Source organism: Tiliqua scincoides, chromosome 2 (genome assembly GCF_035046505.1).
Source record: "Tiliqua scincoides isolate rTilSci1 chromosome 2, rTilSci1.hap2, whole genome shotgun sequence".
Lineage (NCBI taxonomy): Eukaryota > Metazoa > Chordata > Lepidosauria > Squamata > Scincidae > Tiliqua > Tiliqua scincoides.
Window position 1 is genome coordinate 265,480,750 of NC_089822.1, and position 14,295 is coordinate 265,495,044.

The 14,295-nt window shown below is 48.1% G+C and overlaps 1 protein-coding gene across 2 annotated transcripts; it reads left to right on the plus strand.

Moving 5' to 3' along the window:
- Nucleotides 1–545: 545 nt before the first annotated feature.
- On the plus strand, nucleotides 546–12,230 carry LOC136640338 (piggyBac transposable element-derived protein 2-like). 2 transcript variants are annotated; one of them, XM_066615385.1, is made up of 4 exons: nucleotides 546–615; nucleotides 4,984–6,087; nucleotides 7,427–7,532; nucleotides 10,203–12,230. In XM_066615385.1, the coding sequence occupies exons 2-4, from the start codon at nucleotides 5,281–5,283 to the stop codon at nucleotides 12,026–12,028; spliced, it is 2,739 nt and encodes a 912-aa protein (XP_066471482.1). In that variant the 5' UTR covers nucleotides 546–615; nucleotides 4,984–5,280; the 3' UTR covers nucleotides 12,029–12,230. The 2 variants fall into 2 exon arrangements, with proteins under 2 accessions (XP_066471482.1, XP_066471483.1); XM_066615386.1 differs by lacking the exon at nucleotides 546–615 and adding an exon at nucleotides 2,583–2,631.
- The last annotated feature ends 2,065 nt before the right edge of the window (nucleotides 12,231–14,295 follow it).

Below are 14,295 nucleotides of genomic sequence, written 5' to 3' on the forward strand. Positions count from 1 at the left end.
TAAGTTTCTGTTTAGACAACAAAGGCAATAGATTGGACTGAATGTTCACTTAATTACCTAATTGCATAAAGACGAGGATTGGAGAGCGTATCCCTAATTGGCACACACCTGTGCTTGGGCCTCACAGTTTGCAATTGTTTTCCATGTACTCAGGAGTGTGTGTGTGTGTGTGCGCGCGCGCTATAGTCTCTGCTGCAATAAATGTTTTTCATGATTTTCTTTCAGGTGCCCCAAACAATCTTGTTCCCATTTGCTGTAACAGACCACCACAGCTACCCGTCAGGACTGAAGTGTTTGGAAAGTTCATGCGTGGGCAGGGAAAGATATATTTTTGGGCTTTAAAGGACAAATTTAAAGGAAAGAAGGAAGTTTTCTGCTCTGGAATTTGTGCTTCAAGAGTTAAACCAACAGAGCGCTGATTGTTAGAGAGGCCTGGAAATTTGAAAAAAAAAAAAAAGAGGTGGGTGGGAAGTAAGAAAGAAATCTCTTTCCTGCTCCTCCCTCCCTCCCTACTGAGAAGAACTTTTCAGTTCAAGTTGCCCAGGCTTGGACACCACTGGAGTGAACTGGGAAAAACTCCATGGAAATTGGTGCTGCAGTTCCCACGTGTGGAGTGTGAGTTAAATAACTTTTGGGGTAAGGTGGGTAAGAACAAGAAAGGGAAGTAAGAAAAGGGGTAGAAAAGTTAGAAGGCTGTTGGGGAAGGTGAAATTCCTCAATAAGTATCGCAACCCAAAGGGCTCCCAAGGCTCTGTTTAGGAGTGTAGTGTAAACCAAAAGGTTTGAGATCTGCTGCCTGACAGCCCTATCCCATGCATGTCTACTCAGAAATAAGTCCCATAATAGTCAATGGTGCTTACTCCCATGAAAGTGAGGATAGGATTGCAGCCTCTGATACCTGCTGGGTGCCACGCAGATACTTAGACACTATTTGCCTTAGACTCTGCAGCATCCAGTTTGGGGTGTTGCTTTGTAAAGGATTTGCTGAATTTGGAGTTGGGGGGGTTGCTGCTGCTGCTTCTGTTTCTGTGATGTTTGAAACTGTGTTGCATGATATTTTCCAAAACAGGAGGGCTCTTTGTGGGGATTTGGGCTCCCAGGGGGCAGCACTCTGAGCAGGCGCATTTCAGTGCAATCTTCTATTCCAGGGGTGTCCAAATTTTTTTGCAGGAGGGCCAAATTATCTCTCTGACACTGTGTTGGGGGCCGGGGGCAAAAGCTGCTCTTTTTAAAAACTTGAATAAATTTACATAAATGAACATACTATAGATGGAACTTATATGAATGAGTGAAGGTCTCATGATAGCTCAGCACCTGTAGAAGGCCTTGTGCAAAGCAAGGCCGGCCTTTTCTTTGCACATCTTTGTTTCACAGATGTGAAACAGCCGCAGTGGAGGGAGCCCTCGGCCTGCAGCTCGCACGAGAGGTCGAGCAGTTGGCCCTCGCACTGAGTGCAGTCGCATTGGACCAGCACAGGCTGCAGCAAGTCTCCAGTGGGCCAGAGGCTCAATGGAGACAGAGGTCCCCGTGAGCTGGATTGGGGGTCCCCAGGCCAGAGTTTTGGCACCCCTCTTCTATTTGGAAGGAACTCCAAGTGATGTCAGTGGGACCGACTCCCAAAAAACTGTGCGCAAGGCCGCAGCGCCAGAGGGCAGCAACTAGAGAGGTCAGGAAATTTAACATCTTCCAGCACTTCTCAGGTAGAAACAATAACTTATTTGCAGGAAGCTGGTGGATTTATAGCGGGCAAGGGAATGAGGGCCCAATCCTATCCAACTTTCCAGCACCAGTGTAGCTGCATTAATGGGGCATGTACTGCACCCTGCATTGGGGAGAAAGCCACTAAAGCCTCCACAAGGTAAGGGAACATTTGTGCCCTTACCTCAGGGCTGCATTGCAGATGCATCCGTGCTGAAAAGTTGGACAGGATCGGGCCCTCAGATGCCAGTCAGGATTTTTCTGGTTTGAATCTCACCTCTCCCATGAATTCATTGGTGGATTTAAGACAAGCTGCTCCCTCCCAGCTGCAGTATGGACCCAAAACTTCCTTTAGAAGGTTATTGAGAGGAGTGCAAACAGATAATACTTATGAGGAGCTTTGAAAGTGCTCTGCAAATGCTATTTATAAATATGCTATTATTAATGCCAAGCACTGCGAAACTTGGACCTGCAGCTCTGCAAGCATTGCTTGCTCACTGCCCAGTTTGGGTCAACCTGAGTTAGTCTGTATGTGCATGTGTGGGTCAACCTGTGTGTGTGTGTGTGTGTGTGTGTGTGTGTGTGTGTGAGAGAAAGAGCACAGAACCAGCAGCGGCTCCTCTGCAGCTCAGCTGCTGTGAGCAGCCCTGGCAGTTCCTTCCATGCACCAGGATGGAGCAAGGAGAGGACAGCCCTTCTCTTCCCTGGGAGGGAAGGTGCTTTCTGATTGGCCCCCACGCCTGCCTGTCCTGCAGCAAGAAGGGTGGGGACAGGTTGCCAGGGAACCCCCTCCTCCAATCAGGCAATCCGTGACGTCATAATAGCCAATGTTCTAAACAAACCCAGAAAGCGGAAGTGGTGCATTGTTGCTCCTCCAGAGCCCAGTGTAGGAAGCTTGCAGGGAGCAGCGCTGGGCAAAGTCCAGGACTGCAGGTAGTTCTTCTTCCAGGTCTGCCTGGTCCCTGGTAGGAGGCTGCATTGCTCTGCAGGCAGCTCTCTGGGAGGGGTGTTCATAGGAGCCCCAAAGGTTTAATGATCCCATGGGGGGGGTTTCACCCAGATGGGCTCCTCTGCTGGTCTGATACCCTGGGCTGGTGGCAATACATTGATACTACCAAGACACCCCCCCCCACACACACACACTTTCAGCTATGTGTCCATATTGGGGGAGGGGGGGAGCTTGCTCACCACTAGGTGCTGCTGCCCTGGGTCAGCCTGCACTGACAGCCCCTGCTTGACAGCCCCTTGTGATTGCCAGCCTGGAAGGTTCAGCAGATCTGCAGATGAATGCAGGTCACTGGGACTGTGGTGCTTCGGGGGGGGGGGGGGACATTAGTGGCGAGGGTCCCCTCCCTGCTCTCTTGAGTGCTCTCCAGGCATTCCTGTGGGTGGTTGTGGGACGTCTGAACAAGATTGGTGAGAGAGTGGGGAAAATCCACTTTTGACCTTTTATGCCAAAGTTCCTACTCTAAAGGGTTAACTAATCCAGGCCAGCCATGCTCTTTGAAGGATTTCTATGGTATCTCAAGGCCAAACTAGCTATAAGGGACAGAAGTATGGTTCTCCCCTCCCCCCCATGAAGGAAAGAGAGGTGAATTTGAGGTGTCTGGGCTCCTGACACCTTCGGTTTTTCTTGTCTATTTCCCTCTCTAAATTGTCTTTCTGATGCTTTTCTTGCAAGATGACTACAGAGGTACCAGAATGCAAATAGCAGCTCTGGGAACAAGGAAGATTTGCACTGACAAAATGACATGGGCTGGAGGAAAGGGCTTATCACCTCCTTTCCTCCAACAGATCTTCCATTGTCATCTCTAGGTGTGCTGCTTTCTGTAGGTTAGGATGCCATAAAATTGGCTGTCAGTTGTCAGTGTGTTTCATGGCAATCTCTGAAGCGTGCTCTGATGGCCCATCAAGCCCAGAAATGCCCTTGCATTAGAGGCACCTGCTCTTGGACTGGCCTCCCTGGGTCCTCCAATAGGTTTGCAATGGCACAAATAAAGGCTGCTTGCGTTCCAGTCCTTGGATATGCCCACACTTCATGTCAGAGCAAACACCCCAGGCTCTGAGCAGTAGCATTTTGAAAACTTCTTTTGACTTTTCTTGGGGGCCAGTTCAGAAGATGCTTTTATTGTCTGACCAGCCTTGTGTGTTAAAAGCATATGCCTGCATGTGTGCCTTGGGCCCTCCCTTCACTTCCCCAATATGCTCGACCTCTTCACTACCTGCCTTCCAAAGGACAGTGCAGAGCATATTGTTTTGGCTGCTGTTTAGATCTTTTTAAGTGACCTGGTTGGTATGTCTTCCATTTTGCTTGGGGTGTGTGTGAGTTCCTTAGGTCATGTGCAAAATGTAGTCCTCCAATTACTTGATCATGCACCAGCTTTGCTCCTCTCACTCCCTGGATTGAAAAAGGAAGGGGGGGAGGAAGTGTGGTGGAGTGGAGAGTAATGGGCAAGAGCGTTAGAGGCACTCTCCTCCCCTCAAATCCTCTTCTGTGGCATCCTTGCTTCCATTTCTAACCCAGGGAGTGGGGAGGGAGAAGCAGCGCAGGGGACAGCTAGGGTTGCCACTCCTTGCTCAGGCATCAGATCGGCGTGACTGCTCTGGGTATGCGTGTTCTGTTGTGGGTTTATATTAATGTGTTGATGCATCATTTGAACATCAGCTGCCTTGAGTGGACTTCTGTGCAGAAAGGCAGGGGATAAACTAAACTAAATGGGACAGGGACACAGTGATCTCCTCTTAGCTCTACACTGAACTACTAGAACAGGGGTGTCCAAACATTTTGGCAGGAGGGCCACATCATCTCTCTGACACGGTGTCGGGGGCCGGGGAAAAAATGAATTAATTTACATTTCAAATTTGAATAAATTTACATAAATGAATATATTATAGATTGAACTTGTATGACTGAAGGAAGGTCTTGCAGTAGCTCAAGGCCAATAAAAGACCTTGCACAAAGCAAGGCAAACCTTTCCTTCACTGCCACTGCTGCATTACAGACGTGAAACAGCAAGTAGTGGAGGGAGCCCTCATCCTACAGCTCAGGTGAGAGGTTGAACAGTCGTCCTCATGCTGAGAGCAGTTGTGTCGGGCCAGCACGGGCTCCAGCAAGTCTCTGGAGGGCCAGAGGCTCATTGGAGACTGGGGGCTCCCCGAGGGCCGGATTGGGAGCCCCTGAGGGCCACAAGTGGCCCCCGGGCTGGGGTTTGGGCACCCCTGTACTAGAACTGTAATACTTTCCTTCTGCTTCAGCTTACATTTTTTTGTTCCTCCCCCCTCCAGAAGAAAGCTTCATATTTTTGGATACAAAACAAACAGAGCACACCCTGTTTTGTGACATGAAGTACTCTTGGGCCCCATTGATCCAGTGACACTGCCCTGCCAGACCACCGTTGCAGCAGGCGCAAACCCAGAAGCAAGTCGTGTCTCGCTAACTTGAGAACGTGCCCCATTTTCATCCTGAGAGAGCAGCCAGTTTGCAGTAACATCGCTACAGACAAAAAACAGCTTGGCTGGCCATTTCTCTTCCGTTTGTAGAAAGGCTTGGACTGCAGCCCAAGTCGTCACCTAGAGGAGGAGATGGCCGCAGAGCAGGTGGATGGATCAGTGCTACGATGCTTCCAAGCTACAGTGGAGCAGGGGCTACAGGCGGAAATGGGCCATGATAGGCCCGGTGGCTTAGAAACAGTGTTGGGGAAAGCTGGAGAAGCCCCGAGCCTCATCCAGGTGGGAAGTCCCGAGCCATGCCTGAGATGGGCAGCCCAGCGGACTGTCATAAGGGAGCCCAAAGAGGTGACCTCTTCTCTGCTCTGGGAAGCCCAATGTCAAGAGCATGTCAGGAGGGTGCAGCGCCCTCAGTTGAAGTGGGGAAAAGTACAGCTGCCAGAGACCGCACAGTGGGCCGATGCTAAAACATCTCCAGGTCCCCTGGAGTGCCTTTCTGCTACCCCTGACAGCCATTGGGATACTGAGGAGGGGGTGACCAAACCCCTGGATGGATTTCATGGAGCAGCCCAACAGGCTAGCAGCAGGCCGGAGGCCACAAAGGAAAGTGACCATGACCAGCTGAAAACGGTCAAGGAGGAGGAAACGGTGAGCTCAGAGGTCCAGCGCCAGAACTTCAGGCAGTTCCTGTACCAGGAAGCCCTGGGCCCCCGGGGGGTGTACGTGCAGCTCTGGGAGCTTTGCCGCCAGTGGTTGGAGCCAGAGACGCACACCAAGGAGCAGATCCTGGAGCTGGTGATCTTGGAGCAGTTCCTGGCTATCCTGCCCCAGGAGATGCAGAGCTGGGTGAAGGACTGTGGGTCTCGGAGCTGGTACCATGTGGTGGACCTGCTGGAAGATTTCCTTTGGAGACCACGAGAGGCTGAGGGACAGGAGCAGCAGGTGAGTAGACCTGGGCCAGTGAGCTGTACTTAGTAGACCAGGCCCAAGGGCCACATTCTAGTCTGTCCATGCAGTAGATGTTGGGTGGGGGGAAGAGTCCTGAGGTGGTCAGATGCACAGGACCCCTTCAGGCCGCAGGGAGGAGATGCCTCCCTTGAGTGCTCCTTCGCATCGTAAAATCCCTGCAATCAGAAGAACCAGGATATTCCTCTTCTGGCTTTAAGATTTTATAGTGAATTAATGCAAGAAACCCCACCTACTCAGCCTATTCGCATATAAGTGTCGTCCTTCTTATCGTCTGAAGTTATAAGTGAGCAGATCACCATCCTTGCCCTGATCTACATTAGGAGGTTCAAATAGTTCCCTCTGCTGTGAAGTCAGTAGGGCCGCAATCCTAAGCTCATTTACCTGAAAGGAATCCCCATTGAACAAAGTGGGAACTGTGTTCCAAGTATAGAATTGTGCTATAAATAGCCGTAGGTGAGCCACTCTGCCTCTCAGCCCCAGTTGCCCACACCTGCAATATGGGGATAGTGACCTGCCTTTCAGAGTTTTTTGTAGAGAGTACAAGAGAACCCACATGGCAAATTTAAATGGTTATAGAAATGCTCTTTTTAGATTGTGAGCCCTTTTGGGACAGGGAGCCATTTAGTTATTTGATTTTTCTCTGTAAACTGCTTTGTGAACTTTTAGTTGAAAAGCATATATATATAAATATTGTTATTATTGTTATTTCTCTCTCTCTCTCTCTCTCTCTCTCTCTCTCTCTCTCTGTGTGTGTGTGTGTGTGTGTGTGTGTGTGTGTGTGTGTGGATGGATAGCTATGCCACTTTCTGGTGACAGAGCCCCCCCAAAAGCAACAATTATCTAAAGCAGGGCTGTGCAACTCAGGCCAGAAGGCCGGATCCCTCATTCGCCCGGTGAGTGGACCATTTGGCCAACCAGTGGACCATTTCCACTCAGGCGCTGTGCAATGTCCTCCTCTTTTGGAAGGCAGGGATGCTCTGGGCAGTCACGTTTACCTGGATGTCCTGTTGCGCGACCTTCTAGGACGCTGGGCAGACAATGCGACTGTCCAGACCGTCTCTGTCCTCCGAAAGAGGAGGGTGATGCACAGTGCCTGAGCAGATGCCATCCGAATGGGGACCACATTCCAAGAGCACAGCAGACGTAAGTTTGAGCACCACTAATCTAAAGCAAAGCACAGTGAAAATGGATCTTGCAGCCTGGCCCTTGCATACTAAAGCGTCTACCTCATTTTTCTGGAAGGCTTTCACCTTCCTGCTGCTTTCCTTTCTGCCCCAATATGTGACTGAAATGTTCACTGCTTTTCCAACAGGTGTCTGCTGATCTCTCCGTGGAAGAGGGAACATTGCAGGAAACGGAAAAGAGGCAGACCTGCAAAGAGGTCAGGCAAGAGGACGAGGGCGATCCTGGCTCGCTAGGTAAGGCCCGGTTGCTTCTCAGAGACTTGTTGCTTACTAGTGCCAGAAAGGGCAGCGGGGCTGTTTGCTTGAACCTTTCCTTTCCATAGGGCTGAAGACCCATGGACTGTTTTTCCTGTACCCAATGTTTCCCAAGCCCTGGGTTGTAACTCATTGGTGGGTCACAACCCAATTTTTGTTAGGTCCCGGGCTCACCATGACCAGGTAGCTGCAGATGAATATGACGTGTGACCCATGTCATTGACCACATTATTTCTCCAATTGTGTGTCTTGCTGGTGAGTTGCATATTGTTCAGCAACTTCCTGGTTGTAGTGGGCCTGAGATCCACTGTAGATGACAAGGTGGGTTGTGAAGATAAAAAGTTTGGGAACTGCTGTTCTCATTGACATTGCTAATGGGGGCCATTGCCCTGGGCCCCACACTGGGTGTGCCAAGCAACTCATCATCCCATCGTTCCAAGTTTTGGCCCCATTACCCATGTATGTCCTCCCTGTGATTCAGAATGCCCACTGGAGTCTTTAAACATGGATTTCGGGTTTAATGAAAGAGCTCTTGAAGCCTGGAAACTTGGGGCAATGGGGGGGGGGGTAGGAGGCAGTCTTAGCCAGAAGGTAGCCCCATTTTTTTTGTTTAAAAAAAAATATATATATATATATACATACACACACACACACATACACAGTGCTTTTTTTGTAAAAAAAATAGGTGCAGGAACTCACAACTTTTTATTTATTTATTTATTTTTAAACCATTTTTTATACATGCGCGCGCGCGCACACGCACACACACATGTCCATCCACAGCCTCCAGCAGGGGGCTCACTCCAGGAGCTTAACTGTGGGTTAAGTCCTAACTGGAACTTAAAAAAAAAAAAAAAAGTTAAAAAAAGAGCCTGCCTGGGACTGAACTTTGAGGAGTTTTGCAGCCTCAACTGGCCCCCCTTTTGGCAACTAGCAACCAACCTTTATATTTTGCAGCCATGGAGCACCTTCCCACCTTAAAAAAAAAAAATTATTCTTCAGTGGGATTTGAACCCCAAGCCTCTGGCTCCAAAGACCTATAATTTAACCACTGAGCCACCAGAGGTCTTAGATTCAAAGTGTTTGGAACTAATACTTGAGGCACTGATAGCCACCAGCTGGGCTGAAGACCTTATATATTAGTTCTGAACACTTTGACAACAGGGTTTCCTATAGCCTAATGGAGAGAGTGCTAGGCTGTGGAGCACAAGGTTGGAGGTTCAAATCCCTCCCTAGCCAGCAGTGCAGAGTGGGGTGGTGCAGGCAGGGGAAAAAAAGGTGGGGGCAAGGAGGTGGGAAAAAAAGGGGGCGGGTGGTGCAGGCAGGGGGGAAAAAAGGTGGGGGCAGAGAGGAGGGGGAAAAAAAGGTGCCGTGCGTTCCATTGCAAAAAAAGCCCTACACATACACACTACCTTTTAGCTAAAGTTGCAAAGGACCGGACCACAGGCCTCAGGCACATTACCTCCTGCTGCTCTTGGCAAACCTGTCTGACATAAGAACATGAGAACAGTCCCACTGGATCAGGCCTTAGGCCCATCTAGTCCAGCTTCCTGTATCTCACAGCGGCCCACCAAATGCCCCAGGGAGCACACCAGATAACAAGAGACCTCATCCTGGTGCCCTCCCTTGCATCTGGCATTCTGACATAGCCCATTTCTAAAATCAGGAGGTTGCGCATACACATCATGGCTTGTACCCTGTAATGGATTTTTCCTCCCAAAACTTGTCCAATCCCCTTTTAAAGGTGTGCAGGCCAGTCGCCATCACCACATCCTGTGGCAAGGAGTTCCACAGACCGACCACACGCTGAGTAAAGAAATATTTTCTCTTGTCTGTTCTAACTCTCCCAACACTCAATTTTAGTGGATGTCCCCTGGTTCTGGTGTTATGTGAGAGTGTAAAGAGCATCTCTCTATCCACTCTGTCCATCCCCTGCATAATTTTGTGTGTCTCAATCATGTCCCCCCTCAGGCGTCTCTTTTCTAGGCTGAAGAGGCCCAAAGGCCGTAGCCTTTCCTCATAAGGAAGGTGCCCCAGCCCCGTAATCATCTTAGTCGCTCTCTTTTGCACCTTTTCCATTTCCACTATGTCTTTTTGGAGATGCGGCGACCAGAACTGGACACAATACTCCAGGTGTGGCCTTACCATAGATTTGTACAACGGCATTATAATATTAGCCGTTTTGTTCTCAATACCTTTTCTAATGATCCCAAGCATAGAATTGGCCTTCTTCACTGCCGCCGCACACTGAGTTGACACTTTCATCGACCTGTCCACCACCACCCCAAGATCTCTCTCCTGGTCTGTCACAGGCAGCTCAGAACCCTGACAAGGCTATAGGGTGCCATCCTGGCCACAGTAACTATCAGCTGACTGCCCCTGCCCCACAGACCCATCCCCAAGGACATAAAGACTGAGCTCCACCCATCTGAGCACAACAGAAGGGGTCTGAGCTGCTCTCAGACCTCTTCTGCTATGTCCCTGGGAAAGGCACGAATCCAACGAGATGCCTTTGGGAAGCCCAGAAGTGGGACACACAGGTAAATAGCACTGCTGTTCACTCCCCAGTTTCGGCTTTTCAGTGGTATGGCCAATAGCTACTGATAGCATTCAAGAATTTGTCTAATTGTCTTAATTTTATTTTGTTAGTTACAGGTCTTGGAAAAAGCTGTAGCCCTGCTGAAGAACTTCTAACTATGGAAGAACTGGAAGCTCTTGATGCTTATGCTGTAATTATTCCTCCCGACTCTGACGAACTGAGTGATGAGGAGGAGGTTGATGACAGCCACCTTGTACTGGATGATACAGGACAATTGCCAAGAGATATAATGAGGACCTTTGAAATCCATGCTTCTAGTGAACAGGAAACTGGGCCAGAACCAGCTGAATCTCCAACAAGAGGCCAGACTCAGCCAACAGAAGGTGAACCAGCACCCAAACAAGCTAGAATCCCAGCCGACATTAAGCCAACACCAAAATGGGAAAAAATTAGGCCTGAGTTTAAATCTTTCCCGGAGAACCATGAAAAACGCTCACTGGAAATGTTAGCAAATAAATATGGTTCCTACTCGCCAACGGATATTGCATTACTGTTCATGGACGATTCGATGCTCACGCTGCTGGTTGAACTTTCAACCAAATACGCTCGTGATAAAAATAACCATCTGTTTTCCGTCACCAAGTCAGAGATGAGGAAGTTTATTGGAATTCTCTTACTCACAGGTTATCACCCCCTACCTCAGTCAAAATATTACTGGAGCATGGACTGCGACAAAGGAGTCCCTGCAGTCAGGGAGACGATGCCAAAAACCAGGTTTGAAGAGATTAAAAAATACATTCATTTATCAGACAACAGTAAGTTGGAGAAGAGAGACAAATTTTGCAAAGTGCGTCCCTTTTTTGATGAACTAAATAAAAGGTTCTTACAGTTTGGAGTATTTTCTTACAGACTTTCAATTGATGAGCAAATGGTGCCATATTACGGACATAATGCTGCTAAGAAGTTTGTTCGCCGAAAACCACTAAAATTTGGTTTCAAACTGTTGTGCCTGGCCTCTGCCAATGGCTATTTGTACCAGTTTGTGCCATACGCGGGAGCAAGTGAAGCCAGTAAGGATGGTCTTGGGCTTGGGGAAAGGGTTGTCTTACAGCTCCTTGACATCACCTCAACCAATCCCAAAGAGCATGAGATATTCTTTGACAAATTTTTTTCCAGCTATAACCTAATGCGCCTTTTGACCGAAAAAGGTTTCTATGCAACTGGATCCGTTCAAGAAAACCGCCTGATGGGATGTAGCGCACTTCGAAACCCAAGACAAATGCAAAATTCTCCAAAAGGGGATTATAGTTATGCTTTTGATACAAAGAAGAACATTTTTGTGGTTCGATGGTGTGACAACTCTGTTGTCAACGTAATTTCCAATTTTAGTGGATTGGAACCGATGAGCACAGTGAAACGGTACAATCAAAAAACAAAAACGCATGACATGCTGCCACAGCCAAATGTCATCAGAGAATACAACCAAGGTGTGGGAGGGGTAGATGTGCATGACAGCGCCATTGCCGATTACCGCATCGGTATCCGAGGCAGAAAATGGTGGTGGCCCTTGTTTATAAATGGCATCGACAGCGCCATTGTAAACGCTTGGAAATTCTTTTGCCTCACTACAAAGTCCAACATGTCTCAAATAGATTTCAAGGCGGAGGTTGCAGTGTCCTTCATGAAGTGTGAGTTTGAGCAATCTGAAGGGGAGGGAGACCAACCAGTGACTAGCCATGCAGCCAAGAGGCGATCTTCCCGGAATGCTCTCCTTGCAAGCATCCGTTTTGATGGGAGGGGTCACTTTTTAACAAAAAGTGACATTCGCGCCCGAAGAAGGTGCAGGCAATGTAAATCCCAGACTGTTTACAGCTGCCGAAAATGTAAAGTACACGTGCATCCTGCTTGCTTTGAGGAGTTTCATATACAACGCTAAAGATGTCTGTTCCACAAATAAGACCTTACACATTGAAAACAGAGGTTTCTTTGTGATGGGCTTTGGTTGTGGTTTTTTTTAATGTGAGGCCCAAAGGACACCTTGTGCATCTCCACCCCAGAGACTTGAACAAGTTGAATTGTGCTGTTTTTGTTTCCAAAGGTTTTTTTAGTATACTCCTGTGTTTTGTCTTAAGCTTGTTCGTTCTTTTTTCTAAATAACTTTTGTCATGAATAAAAGATCTTTTTTTGCCCCTCTGATCATCTTTTAACAATGAGAGTGTAAGGTTTCTATAAATATGAACATACCACTGAAGGTTTCTTCAGTCTGGCTTTTATCTAGCCAGGAACATGGGGGAAAAAATTTTTTTTTAGAAAATGAAAGTTAAAAAATGCTTTTGCCGTGCTGCTCCTTCAAGCATGGCTTGGAGGTGAGGCTGGGAGAGAGCACCTTCTCGAGGTCCACAAAGTGAATTCATGGTAAAAGTAAGACCTGATTGGCAGCTCGCTCTCTCACCCATTATGGTTCCATCAGCTCCCTGCAAATCCAAAGGTTGCAATCCTATCTATGTTTACCTAGGAGTAAGCCCCACTGACTACAATGGGACTTACTTTTGAGCAGACATGCATAGGATTGGGCTCATAATTTCTACCTGAGTCGCATTAGATGGCATGGATTTCCTGTCCTCTTTGTTTGGTGCCCTCCAATGCTGCGGTCTTGCATGCAGTAATTTGGGAGTCAGTCTCCGTGAAATCACTTGGAGTTACTTCCGAACAGAGGATCCCACTGAAATGCGCCATCTCAGAGCACTGTTCCTTGGGAGCCCAAATCCCCGCATGGAGCCGTCCTGTTTAGAAAAAAGTCATGCAACGCAGTGAGGTAGTGTAACAAACATCGCAGCCCCCCTCTCCAAATCTAGAAAAAAATACACTGCCAAAAACAGCTGGAGAACATGCTGGCGTGTCTGAGGTAAATAACGGCGGCTCTGCTTGGCACAAGATACCTGTTTTTGTTCACACCCATCCCTGGCCTTTTGTTGAAGTATGGATATATATAACAAGAAAACCGCCTGATGGGCTGTGGTTCGATGGCATGACAACTCTGTGGTTCGATGGCATGACAACTCTGTTGTCAATGTAATTTCCAATTTTAGTGGATTGGAACCAATGAGCACAGTGAAACACTACAATAGAAAATCAAAAGCAAAATGACAGTTGCCTCAGCCAAATGTCATCAGAGAATATAACCAAGGTGTGGGAGGAGTAGATGTGCACGACAGTGCCATTGCTGATTACCGCATAGGCATCCAAGCTAGAAAATGGTGGTGGCCCTTGTTTATAAATGGCATCACAAGCCATGCTGTGTATGCGCAACCTCCTGATTTTAGAAATGGGTTATGTCAGAATGCCAGATGCAAGGGAGGGCACCAGGATGCAGGTATCTTGCAGGATGCATCTGGCGTGCTCCCTGGGACATTTGGTGGGCCGCTGTGAGATACAGGAAGCTGGACTAGATGGGCCTATGGCCTGATCCAGTGGGGCTGTTCTTATGTTCTTATGCCACTTTAAATGCCTGGAAGTTCTTCATGTCCTACAAAGTCCAAATAGATTTCAAGGCACAGGTTGCAGTGTCCTTCATGCAGGGTGAGTTGGAGCAAGCAGAAGAAGAGAGAACAGCCAACAACCCGCACTACAGCTAAGGGGAGGCCTTCCTAGTATGCCCTTCTTGCCAGCATCCGTTATGATGGGAAGGGTCATCTTTTAACCAAAAGTGACAGTCATGCCTGGAGAAGATGCAGGCACTGTAAATCCCATACTGTACAGCTGTTGAAAATGTAAAGGACACATACATCCTGCTTGCTTTGAGGAGTTTCATATACAGAGCTAAAGATTACTGCTCCACAAAGGATCAGACCTTACACATTAAAAACGGAGGCATTGTTTTCTTGTGATGAGTTGTGGGCTTTTGGTTGTGGTTTTTTCATGTGAGCATCTTATGGCCTCTCTTTGCCACTTGTTCAGCCACTGCTGATTTATCCACCTGTAGCAACTGACAGTGCTTCTCATGTTCCTTTGCCCTGGTGTTCACACTCTTTCTCTATGGTGCCTATGTACACTTGACCACAACTACATGGGATTCAATAAATCCCTGCCAAGGAGGAGGACAGTTATTGTCAGTTGCTCTGGGGTGAGATGAACAGCCTGTGGTTCTCACTTCTAGTCCTTTGAAAATGCCCACCATAGTTGTGGGTGTTAACGTTGGGAAAT